The sequence below is a fragment of the Triticum urartu genome, chromosome 4A (assembly GCF_056163025.1).
Source record: "Triticum urartu cultivar PI428250 chromosome 4A, HENAU_Tu73, whole genome shotgun sequence".
NCBI lineage: Eukaryota > Viridiplantae > Streptophyta > Magnoliopsida > Poales > Poaceae > Triticum > Triticum urartu.
Window position 1 is genome coordinate 6,723,333 of NC_141876.1, and position 19,178 is coordinate 6,742,510.

General features: G+C 47.5%; 1 protein-coding gene across 1 annotated transcript; it reads left to right on the plus strand.

The window, feature by feature from the left end:
* The first annotated feature begins 11,945 nt into the window (after positions 1-11,945).
* Positions 11,946-16,331, plus strand: LOC125550172 (receptor-like protein EIX2). Its single transcript, XM_087517403.1, has 2 exons — positions 11,946-13,560; positions 13,663-16,331. Exons 1-2 carry the CDS (start codon positions 13,162-13,164, stop codon positions 16,108-16,110), a joined length of 2,847 nt encoding a protein of 948 aa, XP_087373529.1. The 5' UTR covers positions 11,946-13,161; the 3' UTR covers positions 16,111-16,331.
* Positions 16,332-19,178: the final 2,847 nt, after the last annotated feature.

Here is a 19,178-nt window from a genome sequence, read left to right on the forward strand (position 1 = left end):
GTCATTTAGCTCAAAACAAATCATTAAATGCATGAAAAATATCAAATGAAGGCAGAAATGGTTGAAAGTTGATGGCGTCGCTTTGAATGGTGCATACTGAATACACAAAAAGTTTGGAGTTGTAATAAGTTTAAAAAAATGAAATGCCTTTGTAACAGATGAGTTTAATTTCGTCAGAAACAGGAATACTTCGAAAGAGATTGTCCAGTTTGTAAACGAAGTGCATCCAGTTTTTGCCGTAACCCTCTCTACTTTTTTGAACAATCTATGTGGGTGAAATGATGATACCATGCCAAGTTTCAACTTTTTCAGAGTTCATTTGTAGTGCTTTTCAATTTCCAGGTCATTTAGTTCTCAAAACAAATCATTAAATGCATGAAAAATAGTAAATGAAGGCATAAACGGTTGAAAGTTGATGGCGTCGCTTTGAATGGTGCATACTGAACGCAAAAAATATAAGAACATTTAGATCATGATCTTATATTTCTTTATAGTCTAAATTGTCAATATGATCTCTTATACATCAAAAATACTTTGATTATCAATGATCTTTGTGTGTACAATCTGAATTGTCAATATGAGTCATCAACGATTTTTAAACCGATGAAGACTCATATTGCGGCCATAAATTCTACACATAGAGTTCAATGAAGACCAAGTGCTTGTGATAGTTTGAGAAGTAACATATTTAAGATAGTAAAAGCCTTGTTAGGGTAGCGAGGTGGGACTAAAAACAGCTTACCATAACCTCATTAGTACCGGTTCGTGATACGAACCGGCACTAAATGGTGATGGTGGGGCCATAGCCTGACCGCAGGCTGACACAGCCTCTTTAGTACCGGTTCATGCCACGATCCGGTACTAAAGATTCACCACGAATCGGTACTATTGATCGCCGCCATGAACCGGCACTAATGTACACATTAGTGTCGGCTCTAATTCAAACTGGCACTAATATGCTTTACGTTTGACCCTTTTTCTACTAGTGTCCCCATCCCGCTCCCTGACGACGACGACCCTGCTGCTGCTGCGGGCCAATCCGCTCCTCCGTGTAAGATTTGATGGGAAGCGTTAAACCCTTTGCTCGGGCCGCATGTGTATTTATGAAAAGATTGCCGTGGTTTACAAGGTTTGGAATATCGCTAGGATGCTTCCAGAATGTTAGCCCAACTACAGTCTAGAGATGAGCTACTGCCGGATGTCTAGCTATACTAGCACAAGAGGACACGAACTGGGTGCTACACACACAATCGAGTTGGAGCGGAGCTCACGTACTAGACTACTAGTACTAGTGGCTGAACAATGCTTCTACACTGAACACACACATATGGAAGAGCTCTTGAGGCTGATTGTTATCGCATTGGAATGGCCTGCCTACAACCGATGGGATCATCTCCTTTTATAGGCCACAGGTCAGCCCGGGTCAAGTCAAGTAAACGTCTAGAAAACTGCTAGGAAACTACTACGTACATGCACATCACATTCCTGGAAACTACTAGGTAATTGCTACTTCCTTACATGTCAAGGAAGCTACCGCCGGTTGGTGCAACATGCATGTGTCCGAAGATCATGGTTGACTCAACAATCTCCCCCTCAACCTTGTCAAAGGAGCTTGATGTCGTTGATCCCGACTTTGTTGCGTAGCTCCTGGAACCGGACACGGCCAAGTGACTTGGTCAGGATGTCCGCCACTAGTGCAGAACCGGGCAATAGCACCGGTTCGTAAGGCCCTTTAGTGCCGGTTCCGTAACCGGCACTAAAGTGTGGGCACTAAAGGCCTCCCTTTAGTACTGGTTCAGCACGAACCGGTGCTAAAGGGAAACCACATGGCACAAGTCAGCTCCGGGGGGCGGGAGCCCTTTAGTACCGGTTGGTAACATCAACCGGTACTAAATGATTTTGTTTTATTTTTTATTTTTCAATTAAATTTGTGTTATCAATTTAATTTAGGAATGTTTTACGTTATAATGAGTTGTAGTCGTCATCATCATTATCATCATCGCATATTAATAAATAAATAAACTCTAGCTAGCTAAAAATCATCGTAGTCGTCTAATTATACCACTATTTAATCATCATAGTCATTACCGCTAACTATTTAATCATCACCAACACTGGCTAGCTTAAAGAGGAAACATTCACTTTGTAACAGAAGCAAAGATATCATCGAGTTCAACATAATCATCACCAACATCGAAGTTCAGGACACGGACATGAGACAAGTACTAATTAAGAGCATGAACTAGTAGCTAGCTACTCCTGCTGCTCCCTCTCAGGTAGAATAGCATAGAACATGTATAGCTCTCCTGATTCATCATACTGGAGCATGCAGATGAATCTGTCTCCTAATCTTGGGTTGCGCTTCTCCTTGCTGCCCCCTAGTACTTCTCTGCCATCGTACTCCGCCTTGACAGGCCGCTGTAGCTGTCGCGATGTACTCCGCCTCGCACGAAGATACAGCGACAACCTTCTGCCTCACCGATTGCCAGCTGACGGGACTATTACCGAGAAGGAATAGTATGCCCGAGGTGCTCTTCCGGGAGTCCACGTCACCAGCGTGGTCGGAGTCGCTGTACCCGACCAAGCTCTCGCCGTCGCCACGACGATACACGCATCCATGCGTGAGCGTACCCGCGATGTACCGGAGCAAGTGCTTGACGGCAGCGAGATGATCGCTTGCCGGGGCTTCCATGAACCTACTCAGGTACCCGACAACGAACTTGATGTCTGGTCGGGTGTGCACGAGGTACCTGAGGCTCCCGATGATGCTGCGGTAGAGTGTAGCATCCACCGCCTTCTCGGAGCTATCCTTGCTGAGCTTCAGTCGTGCCTCCATTGGAGCGTGCACGGCATGACCGTCCTTCATGCCTGCTCGCTCGAGCATCTTGGTGGCGTAGGCCGTCTGCGTGATCGTGATGCGACCACCCTCCTGGTTTACCTCCAGCCCGAGGTTGCTCATGCTGAAGAGACGATGCATCTCTCCCTTGAAGCGTCGAACCACTTCGGGCTCTGCCCCGGCAATGACCAGGTCGTCGACGTAGATGCCGACGATGAGCAGTGTGTTCATGGTGCCACGCGAGTACACGCCGTGCTCAGAAGCGCTGCGTGAGAACCCAAGGGATGTGAGGCTTGCATCAAGCTTTGTGTTCCACGCCCTTGGGGCTTGCCGGAGACCATACAGGGCCTTGTGTAGCCTGTACACGCCCTGCTCGTGGTTCTTGGCAACGAACCCTGGAGGCTGGGAGACGTACACCTCCTCGTTAAGGTCGCCGTTGAGAAACGCTGACTTGACATCCATGTGGTGTACCTCCCACCCGCGGTGAGAAGCCATGGCAAGGATGAGCCGCACAGACTCCAGCCTTGCCACCGGAGCGAAGACTTCCTCGAAGTCCACTCCCTCACGCTGCACGTAGCCCTTTGCAACGAGGCGCGCCTTGTGCTTGACAATGGCGACGTGCTCGTCCTTCTTGACCTTGAACACCCACTTGAGCCCGATGGCTCGGTGCCCAGCAAGCAGTGTGGTGAGTGTCCAAGTGGCGTTGTCGTTGATCGACGCCAGCTCGTCCAGCATCGCGTGGCGCCAGCAATCCTCTTGCTCGGCCTCCGCGAATGTGGTCGGCTCCTCGCCGTCCATCAGATGCAAGACGTCGTCGTCATCAACGTCCTCTTCCTCGGGCTGTTGTGGTGTTGCCGCAGCCTCGCCGAGGAGATCCCCCATGCGCCGAAACCTGTGGGGGGCGCCAACGCTGTCGTCGGCGTCGAACAGCTCCGACCTTGCTGTTGGCGTGGTCGCGAACAGCCTCCCGGGAACCACCTTGCTTGATGTCGGGGTGTCTGGGGACACCATACCCAGGGACGGTGTTCTCGCGGTTGCGGTTCCCGGACCCACACCTCCCGGGCTTCCCGGCGTGGCAATTCCCGAGGTCTTGCTTCCCGAGGTTGTAGAGTACATCGGGTACTCCACGGTGAAGGAGCTGCTTGCCGGGGCCTCCCCCGACGCCTCCCAAGTCCATCGTGCGTCTTCGTCGAAGATGACGTCGCGCGAGACATGCACACGCTTCGAGAAGAGATCATACATCTTGTACGCCTTAGAGCCGGTCTCATAGCCCATGAACACCATTGGGGTGCTCCTGTCGTCGAGCTTCTTTAGCTGTGGGCGCGTCATCTTGACGTGCCCGACGCAGCCAAAGGTGCGGAGGAAGCGTACATTGGTGCCTGACATGATTTCTCTCGATGCCTCTCTTCTGGATAGATTTCAGGTTTCTCTCTCGATCAACTAGATCGATCTTTTAGGAAAGCTAGACGTACGAGAGGAAGGGCTCTGATGACCATGTAAGATTTGATGGGAAGCGTTAAACCCTTTGCTCGGGCCGCATGTGTATTTATGAAAAGATTGCCGTGGCTTACAAGGTTTGGAATATCGCTAGGATGCTTCCAGAATACATCGAGAGAGAGATATGACTTGGAGAGGAAGAACGAAACAGAAGAAGAGATAGGAACCGAATACACTTTAAACAGCTATTTCTACAATCTCTATTCTAACACTCCGGCCCCAGCGTGGTGGCTTCCTCCGCCGCCGGCTGCGGACGACGCCCACCAGCTCCCGCAACCGCTGCCGCCGCTGGAGGAGGAGGCCGGTGATGATGCTCCCCCGCCGCAGGCGTGGGTTCCTCCGCCACCGGCTGCGGCGGACGCCATCCAGCTCCCGCAGCCGCTGCCGCCGGAGGAGGCGGGTGATGATGTCCTGGCCGGTCAGTGGATGCAAGAGGGAGATGACGACGGCGAACCGTACCAGCTCCCGCAGCCGCTGCCGCCGGAGGCGGCCGGTTATGATGTTTTCGATTTCGACGGCCAGTGGAGGCAAAGAGGGCGGCGACGGCGGACCGTACCATTTCCCGATGCCGCCGGTGGAGGCGGGTGATGTCTTCGACGGACAGTGGATGCAAGAGGGCGGCGACGACGGCGAGCCGTGGTCGCAGCCGTACATGGCCCCGCCGGACGACCAGTTGATGCAGCGGCTGCTCGACTACGACTACGAGTACCAACATGATCACCATCCGATCGACCGCCGTCCAGTCTAATACTCCAGCATCGTAACGTAATACTCCAAGCTCTTATCGTTACGAAATCAGCTGAGTATTATGAATTAACGATGATCCAACAAAACTTGATCGTTGTTTGGGGATGATTTTTTGGTTCTTGCCCGTGGATATTGCAAGATGATGATTGATGTACTATCGGATTTGCTGTTTCTTGAACGAACATGTAGGAATTTCGTCCCACAGTGACTTTTCTAAAATAAATTTTCAAGGTTTAGAAAAGTACATTTCAAAAATTGGTTTAGAAAAGTACTAGTACGACACAAAGGCACAAACTTGGCAACAAAGTGTTTATCTGAAGGATTGTGCCCATGAACTGAAATACTTCCTTGCGCTAGCTCTGAGAGCTAGTGATCCTCCTTGAAAATAAAAATCTGACAAGCATAAAGATTCGGCTCTATATTTTCGAACATGTGATCATCACGTGTATTCCAATTTCCAATTCGTTCACAACCTCTAGAGTATTTAACCAAAAACTACCATATTTCACGGAAACATAACAGAAAACTACCACTTTACGATTTTGTGCGGAAAACTACCACTTTTGTCCTAATCCGTAGCAAAAAACTACCAAGTCTCGAAACCGGTCGCTTCGCCCGCGCTAAGCACCAAACTAACCAGCCGGTCCCATGTTTCAGGTGCAACGGTGGCCAACCGACGCCCCTCACGTTAACGGCGCGTCCGCGGTCGGAAACGGCGTCGTCAGAGGATCAACATCAAATGGCCGGTCCCACGTTTTGGTGCATTGAACGCAAACTGACAGCCGCCGTTTCCGACTACGGACGCGCCGTTAACGCGCGGCGGGCATCGGTTGGCCACCGTGGCACCTGAAACATGGGACCGGCTGGTCAGTTTGGTGCTTAGCGTGGGCGAAGCGACCGGTTTCCAGACTTGGTAGTTTTTTGCCACGGAATAGAACAAAAGTGGTAGTTTTCCGCACAAAATCGTAAAATGGTAGTTTTCTGTCACGTTTTCGTGAAATGTGGTAGTTTTTGGTTAAATACATCAACCTCTAGGCACCTGCGACCTGAATGTGTTGCCTTAGGTCAGCTGGTTGACATGCTCTTGAATGTGCGCTGAACTGGAGCCCAAGATGCGGAAATCCAATTTGGCTCCCGGCAGCACGTGCTCTTGCACGTGAAAATGATTTTTCGAAAATCCCTACAATTTCTTTTACGTATTTATAGTCACATTCAAATGTTACCTGCAAAGTTTTAGGCAAAAGGGTTAAACATTTTGGCCTGTGCCAAAAAGAAATAAATAATCGGACACCAAATGTTAACCCAAAATGTCACCCTAAATTTATTTATTTTTCACCGACGAAACACTACTGCTCCTTCTCGCATGAAAATTGCCAAGCATGCTTGCGACACTAACACTGACATCCACACAAAAAATCAGAAGTTTTGGAAACAATTCACAATATATTTTTTTGGTTACTGTTAACAATATGACCATAAATAGGTCAGGAGGCCTGGGCAAAATGATCCATAGCCTAGCAATTAGCAAATGTATGTACACGTACGTGCTTCCAAAGTTGAGCAGTACTAACGTGTCTTGTTTCAGACAAAATGATACTCCCTTCGTTCCAAAATATAGTGTGCCCGTACTTTTCGAGATTCAATTTTGACCATAAATTTAACCAACAAGACTAAGTGTGGTGGGAGCAAAAATTATATAATTGAAAACTTTTTTTGAATACGGATTCACTGGTATAATCTTTGCTTCTGCCGCAATCGGTCTCGCTGATTAAATTTATGGTTAAATTTGAAGCGCAGGAACCGATAACGCACTATATTTTAAAACGGAGGGAGTAGGAGATAATCAACACGAACTGTAGCTTGCATGGTGACTGACAGGTGGGCATGCTCCACGCTGGAGTGTCCTCTAAGACCACACAAAACACTTTAACATTACAGTATTCCGATTTTTTGTGATAAGCATCGGTGAATGCTTCATCTGCGTGCCATATTTCGTGATGGAATGACATTCGTGCAAGTCTGGACAAAAAACAGAATCAATTTTTCAAGAAGACTTTTTTTAATCATTTTTTTCTAGACCTCCACAAATGTCAGTCCATCACCAAAATTTACACATAGTTAAAATATTAATCAATGTTTGTTGCCAAAAATTTAGAATTGTTTGAAATTTCCAATCACTTTTTTTAGATTTTACTATTCACCGGGGTACATGTGGGCTCGGGAACAAGCGCGCTTTTCACTTCTTCACCCATTGACCCGTGATACCATAGAGTTCCATCCATGACTTCCCGTATATGCCACATCCAACACGTCCTTGATCCAGTGGCGGAGCCAGGAAATTCAGACAAGGGGGGCCAACTACTGTTAAATCTTGTTAGGGAGGGCCAATCTACGAAAAAACACCAATTTTAGCAAAAGCAAATCATTGTTACTATTCATTGTAGGCTTAAATCACTGATGTTAGGGGGGGGGGGGGGGGGGGCAGGGCCCTGGCTGGCACCCCCTGTCTCTGCCTTGATCTTCATGACAACTTCCTCAATTCTTTTATAATCTTGTTCTTTCACCAAGATGCTCGAGTAACCTAACTCTACCCAAGTCTGCAAAGCGTGCAATTTTTTAAAACACAGGAAAACAACCATGCTCGCTACGATACATTCATTGCGACATCTTCCCCACGGGAAGCGCGTCCACGTAGCACGGGCGGTAAGGGAATGCGCACTCGACGCCATTTCGCCGGCCGACTTTCTTGACGAGCCCCTTGCCCAGGTGTTGCATCCTCGAGGTGTTGAGATGGTATGCCATCGCCCTACCATTCATGTGGAGGAGGAGCACGTCCTTGTGCGGATGCATTCCGATGATCCTGCAGTACCACCAGTACTCCAACGGCACGGGTCGGTCGGTGACACCTTCGTCCAGGTCAATGAAGTTATCCTCATCCGAGTCCCACAAGTACTCGGACCCACTTTTGGCTTGCTCTTCTTCATCTTCATCTTCCTCTTTGCTCTGGCTACCGAGGGGTTCAAAGAGACTGACTTTTGCTTCACTACTTTCTACCAACTCCCATTGCGCCATCTGTTTTATAACTTGTGATGGGAGCTTTATTTGATGACCAAAAAGACTAAGGTTGTCCTCGTGTGTCAGTGTCCATCCTAACTGCCCATCAACAGGTTCCGTCAGTTTCCACACCTGGAGTTGGAACATGTCAAGCGTCACATAGTGGATCCCTTTCTCATAGCTCGCTAAGACCGACCTAGTAGGAAGGGTGCCTCTATGCTCTTCCTCGTCACAAGGTATTCTCGGCAGCTGGACCATATCATAGGTTACCTGTGAGTTTCTTAAGATCATAAGAATGTTATTGCCGCAATGCACATAGAGAGACCCTCGCCAATACACAGCTGACTTCCATATTTGGTTATAGTTTTCATGTAATGGCAACATATCGTAGAGGTGCTGAGAAGTGCAATAGCTTCCGGGCACAAACTCTCGGCTCTCCCACCTGTTAGTCCGTGACGAGAACACCATTAAAGACAATACCTCATCTTTGGGCTGATCCTCGACAACTAGCTCATGTGTTTGTTCAACCTCGCATTGCTCTTTTTTTCCCTCTTCTTCATATGGTTGGTCTTCTTCAAACAAGCCGCGTAACAACTCTTGTGCTTCGACGCGGGATCGGACCGCCTCCTTCATAGGTCGCAGCTGTGTCATCGTCCGTGGAAATAGGAACACCTCGTGGTGCCGTGACACGGCCGGGTCAAATGCGAGGAAGATACTCCAGAAATACAAAGTGGGCAGGGCGGGCAAGCGGGCGCATCGCACTGTCATGGGGTTGCGCACGTAGTAGAGGCGGGGGCCGTCCTGACGGAGGAGCAGGAGGCCGTTGCAGTGGTCCAGCACGGAGGCCCAGTCGTGCTTGAAGGGAGGATGCCGAAACACAAGCTCGTCATCAAAGGTGGTATGTGGCGGCTTTCCCGTGCGGGCGAAGAAAGAGGACCTGTCGGTGGTCCCGTGTTTGCCACTGGTGTTGATGCCGGGGACGGTTGTGCAGTTGTTGGTGAAGATGCCGAGGAAGGCGCGCGGCGGGAAGATGCGGTTGAAGCGGGCAAGGAGGACGGCGCTGTCATCGACGGCAGCACGCCACGTGCAGCTGACGCGCCAGGACTCGGCGACCGCGCGGTTTGGCAGGCGGCGCAGGACATCGAGGAGGATGTCGCGGGGCAGGCCGGCGAGGAAGTCGTTGCCGTGGCTCGCGTCGTCCATCGCTGATGCTGCAAGAGATCGATCGGTGGAGAGGAGATACGGCTAGCGATGGATCATGGATGTGCTCGTGGTAGAAATTCTTATCGCTCGGTCGGTCGGGGCCGTGAGGCGTGACCGAGTAGGGTTTCACGTACGTGCCCAAGTCGATTTCGCAGCGCACCTACCATGCAAGTTGATTCCGATCGAGAAATACGTGCGTATACCTACAGCTCTGACCAACCTGGAAAGAGAATTTTGAAAGCACTGCGTGATGATACAAGTTTTCTTGTTTGGTAGCTCGTCTCCCCTCCCGCGACGCTCCCGTGAGCGCCGGGGGGGAAATCCCTAGCGCCGCCGCGGGCAGCCCCCCTCCTCGCTCCTTCCTCCCCTCGCCGCCGCCTCGACGTACTGGCGGGCAAAGCCCGGCCAGTGCTGGCGGCGGCGGGGCGCTCTCCTTCCCCCGCTCGATCTGGTGGGTGCGGGCCTCCGGGACGGGCGGCGGCGCGGCGTTTGCTCGGGGCGCGGCGGCAGCAGCCAGCGGCGGACTCGCGGGCTGTGGGCGGCGGTGTGAAGGGGCTGCAGCGATGGTGGTGCGCGGTGGGTTCCAGCGGCGTCGGTCGGCCAGATTTGGGCCCAGCCGGCGCGGGCCGAGGGCGGCGCGAGCTGCGGGCGTCCGCCCCTACCGTGGCCGCGGCTGGTGGTGGTGGAGGCGCAGCGGCGGTGGTAGGTGGGCGTGTTGGTCGGGCTCCAGGCGTTCCGCCGGCTGGACGACGACGGCAGCGCGGATGGGCTCCCCGGTGAGTATTCTTGGCGATTGGCGGTGGTCCGTGGGGATCCTCCTTGCCGGTGGTCGGATCTGCGTCGGTGGCTTTGCGCGGGTCTGCGTCGGCCGCTGTGGTGGGGCGGCACAGGGGTGTGTCCGGTGGGGAGGTTGGCTGGAGGGATGGGCGGCGCCGACGTGCTTGGGCCACCCGTCACTGGCACAGGGGTGTGCCGGTCCGGATGCGTCCGCTCCCCCACCTCCCCCTTTCCCTGTCCGTGTGTGCGGGTTGTCGCAGCTCCGACGACGTTCAAGGCAGGGCGTGTGCTACGGTTCATCGGTCGGGGGAGTCCCTGTGGCTCAAAGTTGATCTCTTTGGATGGTCTTGGGGGTGTCTGGATGCTGGGCGGCGGCCCTGGCGGCGGGAGGCACGATGTTCGTGGGCAGAACTTGCGCCTCAGGTGCGGGCGAGCGGCCATGGCCACGCGGGTGGGTGGTCGCTGGTGGTTGGCGGTGCTAGGATGCGTCGGAGGGGTGGGCGTGCCGGGGTACATCACTTGCCCAATCTTGTATTGGCCGACAGCGGCGGCGTCCGTGGACACCGTATCCTTCATGAAGGCTTCGTCGCGGTGCCCTTACTCCTTCGAGTTGCTCCGGGTGAAAACTCGATCTTTGGGATCGAATGGTGGCGGCTATCAGTGGTCGTTCCCTTCTAGGAGGCACCATCTTGGAGTCCTTGTCCCGTCGTTTTCCGTCTCACCTCTCCTCGGAGGCTTGGAGGTTTCCGTTGGCTCCAAGCGGTTCATCCTCGCGCATGTGTCGTGGCTTGGTAGTCGTTGGGGTGGTGTGGCGGTGCTCGGCACTTTTGTATCTTGCCTTGGGTGTGTGTGTCGTATGCGGTGGTGGCGTGAGTTTGTATCGTGTTGCTTGTGGATCGTGCTTTATATATAAAGCGGGGCGAAAGCCTTTTTCAGTAAAGCATTGTGTGATTTGCAATAAAGTTTGTTTTCGTGTACGCAACAAGCTTTATTGAAAAATACGTGACGAACAACTTTTAATGCAAAATAATCATGTTTTGTAATACACGATGATCTCACTTTTCAAATAGTACAAGATGAACATTTTTATACACGCACCGAAACATGAGTTGAACATTGTCTTTGACATATATATAGTTATTTTATAATATACTATGAACATTTTTAAAATACAAAGTGGACATTGTAAAATCACATGCCGAAATATTTTATTACACGATGAATAAATACAAGGTTAACATTTGTGAAATACATGATGTAAAAAATTTATACGTGATGGATTTTTTTTAACGCAATGAACATTTTTAACCATGAAAAATGATCATTTTTAATACACTGTGAGCATTTAAAAATTTATAGTAAGATAACTTTTAAAATACGTGATGGACAATTGTTTTAGAAAATATTGATTTTTGAAACTCAATGTTTCTTTAAACATGATGCATTTTTTAATATCACACGATGCACAGTTTTTAAATACACCATAAACATTCTGTGAAATACACAATGTTTTTTTAACAATGAAATAAGAACGGTGTAGAGTTTTTTTGCGAGAAAACTTTCGATCTATTTATCTTGTCATGTCAGTACAAAGAAAACAGAAATAGTAAAAACTATATCCATGTCTATAGATATAGATATCTATTTGATATTCTAAGTCTAAATACTTTTGTCTACATACTCGGTCAAAGTTTGTAAACTTGACTTTTCGAAAATCTATAGCTTCATTTATTGATAACAAATGTGTTCTTAAAAAGAATTGAAAACAAACAGGGTTGTGTTGGACCCAGCAGCCAGCGTCCAGTGGTGGGCTTGGACTGGACTTCAACTAGCTCACTCGCCAGAGGGCCCCATGGGCGATGCCGATGTAGCTCGCGCCTCCGCCTTCCGCCGTCTCCGCAGCAAGCAAGCCATGCTCGCCCTTCCTCCGGATGCGCCACTCCGGCGAGGAGTCTCAGCTCGCCACCCACAGCCGCACCTGCTGTTGGAGAGTCCTATTCCGGCTGCTCTTGTCCGGCGGTGGCGCCGGCGACGGCAGTTGCCGGAAGCAGGCCGCCGGAATCAGGTGGGATGTGATGCCGCGCGTGGTAACTCGCGGTGATACTCGGGTTCATATTCTAAAGAACTGGTGTTTCTACCGAAAATTGGTAAATTTTCTGGCTGTCAATCTTGCAGTTGGTTGTTAGTTAGGACTCATGATGCAGTAGATTCAGAGTGCTCAGTTGTGGAGCGATGGGGCTTCTTCCATTTCAGATAATTTCAGAGTGATGATGCGACGGGGTGACAGCCGAATCGAATTAGGATGATTTTGTTACCTGAGATCTGTTAGTTTGTGACGACCTTCTCTGCATCACAGTTTAGTGCAAGGTCGCACATCAGCTCAAAAGTTTCAGATTCTTTTTTGTTCAATGTGGGGTCCGGTCCCACATGTCAGTGACACAAAGGGGGGCTTATGATCGAAGGCGCACGAACCGGGGGGGAGTTATCATCAATTCTACCCTATTTCCTGTGGTGTGATTTCTTTTTCTTCTGTTCGTGGTGATACTCGGGTTCAGATTCCGAAGAACTGGCGTGTGTTTGTGTGAGCTATTGACACAGCCAAACCGAATTAGGATGCTACTGCTGCTGTGTGTTGCCATGTTTGACCCTCTTGATTGGGACCTGTTAGCTAGAGACAACCCTTTTCAGGGAACTTAGAGGCAACCCAGGACTTTGGTTGAAAATTCTGAATTACTGGAATATTACGCTTTTTTTGTGTGGTTCTTTCTCTCTTGCGCGTAACATAATTTTTTCTATGGATTCCTCGTCAGATGGCTCACTAAAAAGTAGTGAACTCACTGTCTGGAAATTACTCCATTCCTGGTCTCAGGAACACAAAAGGAAACAATTAATGGAGGCTCAAGTCTGATCTGTCCATTGTGTTAGCCTTTGATATAAAATGGTGATGCCCTGGTCCCATGTTAATCATTGGTTGGTGCCTCACTTTTGAGCTAATAGCAAGAAACTCCAGCAGCCACTGCTTCTGAATAACAAAAGTCAAACTGTGCATGCCAAGACCAAGACTTGGGAATAGCATATCATGGACCATATATTGTGCCCGTCTCTGGTCATTCCATTGTCGTTCCCTTACAGTAGCTGTTCTCCCTCTTCCAACCAATATGGCTGCTAAGCTTGGGCATCTAGCCCAAGGAGCTGCATCGGTACTTTGCCTGTTGATTTTCTTTGTAGAGCCGTCTGATTCCCGTGCTCAGGCGAGGATATCAGGTGGGAATGGAACCTGCATCAGCAGGGAGCGGGATGCGCTTCTGTCCTTCAAGGCGGGCCTTCTGGACCCTGCTGGCCGTCTCTCCTCATGGCATGGTGAAGATTGCTGTCAGTGGGCGGGAGTCCGGTGCAGCAGCAGAACAGGCCATGTCGTAAAGCTCGACCTCCGCAACAACTACGTAGTAAGTGCCTTCCAAGGTTTGTACACCATGCACTACTACAAGTCCAACAGCCTGAGCTTGTCGAGAAATGAGATGAGCTCTTCTTTGGCTGCTTTGCAACAGTTGAGGTATCTTGACATGAGCTACAATGACTTCAACCACATAAGCATTCCTGCGTTCATGGGCTCCCTACAGAAGCTAAGGTATCTCAACCTCTCGTCGTCAGGTTTCGGTGGGAGAATACCTTCCCAACTCGGTAATCTCTCAAATCTGCAATATCTTGATATTAGTGGGGATTATTACAATGTTCTGTACACGTTGGACCTCTCATGGTTGTCACATCTATCACTGTTGAGCTATCTTGACTTGACCGAAGTGGACCTCCGTGCTGTGCGGGGTTGGGTTCACATGGTTAACGGGCTTTCTTCTCTAAAAGTGCTTCGCTTAGTAGATTGTGGCCTTACCAGCATAGTGTCTGCTACTTCAAAATCAAATCTCACACATCTCCAAGTCCTTGATCTATCATCCAACTCATTTGACGCAACACTAGAGCATAACTGGTTCTTCTGGGATCTCACAAGCCTGAAGGAGCTTCACCTCTCCCGTTGTGAGTGGCATGGACCTATTCCTGAACAATTGGCAAACATGACATCCCTTGAAGTAATAGATTTTAGTGCAAATGATCTTGTGGGTTTGATACCGAACAACTTAGAAAATTTGTGCAGTTTGAAAGTGCTGAATTTTGATGATAACAACATTGATGCGAGTATTGGGGAGTTCATGGATCGGTTGCCATGGTGCTCATGGAGTACATTACAGAAGTTGTCAATGAGGAATACGACTATGACCGGAAACCTACCGCTAGAAGTTGGAGCACTTGGTAACTTGACATTGTTGAGTCTCGGCAATAATAAACTCGATGGTGTGCTCGTGAAGGAACATTTTTCAGGCTTATTGAATTTAGAGTATCTGGACTTGTCGGACAACTCCTTGAAAATGGATATTGAACCAAATTGGATTCCTCCGTTTAGACTAAAGCACATAAATTTAGAGTCATGCACAGTAGGCCCCCGTTTTCCAGAGTGGCTTAGATGGCAAACTCGCATTGATTATCTTCTTCTTGGAAATACAAGTTTGGATGATGTTATTCCTGATTGGTTTTGGGTGACATTTTCCCAAGCTTCAGCTTTGGATGCATCAGAAAACATGTTGCGTGGTTCATTACCGTCAAATCTACAGCACATGGCAGCCATCAGTATTGGTCTGGAGAGAAATAATCTTACAGGTCTAGTTCCACGGCTATTCCCTATAAATATAACAAGCTTAGATCTCTCTTCAAACTCTTTCTCAGGGTCATTGCCAGCAGAGCTAAAAGCACCACAAATTTTTATGTTGTCATTGGCAGATAATAAAATTACAGGCACCATTCCATCATCTATGTGCCAATTGACTAGTCTAGCACGGTTGGACTTGTCAAGAAACAAATTAACAGGAGATGTTGTGCAGTGCTGGAAGGAGTCAGATAACAATTCTTCAGTGTCCAGAGCAAACGCAGATCAATTCGGTTCTCGGATGTATAGTCTAGACTTGAGCAACAATGGTCTCTCAGGTGAATTCCCTAAATTTCTTCAGAGTGCCTCACAATTGATGTTCCTTGATCTTTCATATAATAGGTTCTTTGGAATATTGCCAAAGTGGTTACCAGAAAAAATGCCACGATTGGAAATTTTGACGGTGAGATCAAACATGTTCAGTGGTCGTATTCCCAAGAACCTTACTTGCCTTGAAAATCTTTATTATTTGGACATGGCCCATAACAATATATCAGGAAGCATACCATGGTTGCTATCAAACTTGAAAGCAATGAGAGTCATATATAAGGATGCAAATGACTATGTTTATGCGGATAGCATGCCAGTAATCACAAAAGGCCAAACACGTGATTATACTGTGGGCGTCTTCAGCCAAGTTGTGAATGTTGATCTGTCATGTAACAGTTTAACAGGACATATTCCAGAGCAGATAAGTTTGCTCATTGGGCTCACCAGTTTGGACTTATCAAGTAATCAGTTGACTAGCAAAATCCCAAACAAGATTGGTGATCTGAAGCAGTTGCAGTCCCTCGACTTATCCAACAACAAGTTTTCTGGTGAAATCCCGTCAGGTTTGTCGGCTCTAACCTATCTGAGCTACTTGAACTTGTCATACAACAACTTATCAGGCCCGATACCATCCGGGCCGCAGCTGCAAACTCTCGGCAACCAGATTGATATCTACATCGGCAACCCCGGTCTCTGCGGTCACCCTATCTCCAAGAACTGCTCTACCAGTACTACTGACGCAGAGCAAAGTGTCGTCCATGAAGATGCAGATCATATCGCGTATCTCTACCTTGGGATGAGCATAGGGTTTGTGGTCGGCCTTTGGACGGTGTTTTGCACCATGTTACTGAGGAGAACCTGGGCGATTTCCTACTTCCAGTTTGTTGACAAGCTGTATGACGAGGTTTATGTAAGGGTGGCTATAACTCGGGCTCGCCTGATGAAGAAGACCCGCAAAGATGCAGCATGAGTGGCCTGCTTCATGTGCAGTTGAACTGCCCAAGAGATGTATGTTTGGTGTGTACTACTATATGTACTAGTTTCTGGTGCAATTATTAGCTACCTGTAAAAGGTATTTAATGTATTGCGACACAATATATTGTATGGTTGTAAACAGATTTTTCTGGTCTGATTGTAAACCACTCGATCATATAACTACAGACAGATGGATGATTTGAATCCTGCTGAATACTACGATGGCTTTTTTGTATCTTGGCAGCTAATTAACTCACACAATACATGCTCGTTGTTAGTGCTCAGTTGTATCCTCATGTCCGTCTCATGGACATTATTTGTTAGGATATGGCAGGAATGATCCAGCTTGCTAAGGTCCAGACAATCTGACGGCGAATTTCTGTGCTCTCTTTTCTTTTGAAATTTGATGTGCTCCTGGCTAGCTGAAAACAGAGGATTCAATGATTTCAAGTTGAAGACTGATTCTTAGGTTCAATCCAAGAATTCTTGGTGTTAACTCGGAAGTGTGCTCTTCAACCGTGGTTGCAGATATCCTTGGGGCAGTAGTACAAACCATCTGAAATATTTACTCAATATTTGTCAAGAAACTGGAGAGTCGGTGCTTGCAACAGTAGTCCCAAGCAAAGTAAGTTGTGTGGCATGGGGTTTATTTCTTGTTTACGGATGACGAGGACACTACTAGGTTAAATTGTGCAACGCGATTTTAATTCTTATGATGGGAAGAGTGAATTTTATTGTAATTTACTGTATGATAAGGTCGGACGTAATCTGCTGTGTGATAATCTGTCTAAGTGATTCTGATTTCACTGCAAAATGAGGCCATTGACCTTGCTTCTGTTGGTTTGCTTTGTTTGAAGTTTGTTGTCAGGTTCATGGATATCTAGTGCCTGTATTTGATCTTTGGCGCACCAACGGAATCATGAATAAGATAATTCAAATATAGTATTCAGCTCTTTTATGTTGGTTTCTAGGCATTCCTGTTTTGAAATATCTTTACTTTGGCCTTTTTTGAGCAGGAAGAAAATTGATGCCACGTTGAGAACATCAGGTATGTGACTTATTTTCAATCACAAGATGTGGAACGATTTCCAAAATTAAAAAAAAAAACAATGTTCGATGATGGTTTGAGGTTTGAGCTGAATAAAGCTAACCTTGTGCAGTTGCCTCATGAAGATGATTTGAAACGGAAGACTGTTGGTTTGGTAACAGTTCTCTGGAGCGCTGTGGATAGCTATGCATTCTGTCAGCTGCAACTCGTCTTTTTCTGTCTACTGTACCGATGCGCCGAATAGCAACTATGTTCTGATGCACCGGAGCAATTTGTGACTGTAAGCAGCTCATGTTGCTCTGTTTTTTGGTTTTAGTAACAAGCAACTGATAGCATGCATGATGTGCTGTAACGCTAACCGGAAGTGCATAATTTGATCAGTTTAATGTTGTCTTTTCCCCTGCCTGCATCTTCAGAGTCTGGTGACTTGCTCCTTCTCCATCTTCAGAGTCTGGTGGCTGCTATACTTCATGCCAGGTAGAGTAACATAGATTACTACTCCCTCCGTTCCAAATTACTTGTCTTGGATTTGTCTAGATATAGATGTATCTAGATTCATTTTAGTGCTAGATACATCCGTATCTAGATAAATCTAAGACAAGTAATTCGGAACGGAGGGAGTATCTGGCATTTTCCTTCTCTTCCCCGGGTTGAATAATTTCGTAATTAGAAGAATGTTTCGGTGCTGTCTTTGATGATCAGAACTGTGAACGATTGTTGTAATGATGCGTAGAGTGATTTTTTTTTCTTGGCTATGAAACCGTCCCCAATAGTGTCAATCTTATTTATCTTCACATCTAGCCTCATCGTTCTCTGAACTTTATATGCAGTGTTCATCAGTAACAACTTGGTCGCATTTCTACCGGTTACTGTCAGCCTGGATTGGGCTCCTTTTATCACAAGAGCAAATCCAACTCTGAATACCTCTGATCTTAACTCTGTATATGTCACACAAAGGAGATATGCGTTGCATATGCCGGAGCATTGGCCACTAATTTCCTGTCGGCTTAATTACACCTTCTCTCTGAGCTACTAACTGGCATTGTTGGTGATGTCAAAAAAAAAACTGGCATTGTTGGATATAAGAAGAACCATGCGGACATGGAGTTTCTACACCCAGGAGCAAATGCTCCTGGTGTGAACAGTAAAATCAAAAAAATTCTGAATTTTTTTTGTGGCATACACTCGCAAATGTTTGTTGTGCATGCAAAATTTCATCGCAAAATCACATTGGTGGAAGGCGTGGTAAAAAAACAAATCGATGCTCTGAAAATGTTAGTCACAAAAGCATTTTAAAGCTCTGTTTTTGTTTTGTTTTTTTGGCACGACTCCCACCAATATGATTTCGTGATGAAATTTTGCGTGCACAACAAACATTTGTGAAAATATGTCACAAAAAAATCAGATTTTTTTGAATTTTTTTTTTATTTTACTGTTCACACCAGGAGCATTTGCTCATGGGTGTAGAAAGGTACTTCCGGAACCATGCATCATTCTAATGTCAAAAAAACAGTTATCAGTACTAGTATTCAGGGAACAACAGCTGGAACGCCAAACAAGGACATCAGGTCTCACTGCCAAGCCAAACAGGTATTTTGTTTTCTCCAGCAGATTCATCAGTAAAAAGTAGAGACAAGGGAACAAATTAATCGGGTGGATGCACGGCACGCCAGCATTCGACACAATTGTAGGCGTCATTGGCAACTTCATTTCTTCTGCGTGTTAAATTATAAAACTTCCGGAAATCTATGCTCAGTAAATCTGTATATATGAAGAAAAAGATACTTTCTATGATAGACAGTAGAAACAATTTCAGAAATCTATGAGCGGTGCTGGTGACATTGGAGCCAAGAACCGGCACATCAATTCCGTCAAGGGAAACAAGGATTGGCGCCGTATGGGCATCGTTATCGATGATAAGTTTGATTTGTAGAATTGGCCATCAGGCGACCATCCATCACACAGAAGTTGACAAAGGTGACGTGTTCTGAAAGCTCAAGGCTCAAGTGGAACAA

What these genes read in the sequence shown, in the direction of transcription:
- LOC125550172 (XM_087517403.1), top strand. Translation starts at nt 13,162, where the DNA reads ATGCCAAGACCAAGACTTGGGAATAGCATATCATGGACCATATATTGT. An exon ending in ACCTCCGCAACAACTACGTA is followed by an intron (nt 13,561 to 13,662) that starts GTAAGTGCCTTC and finishes GCTTTGCAACAG; the next exon opens with TTGAGGTATCTTGACATGAG.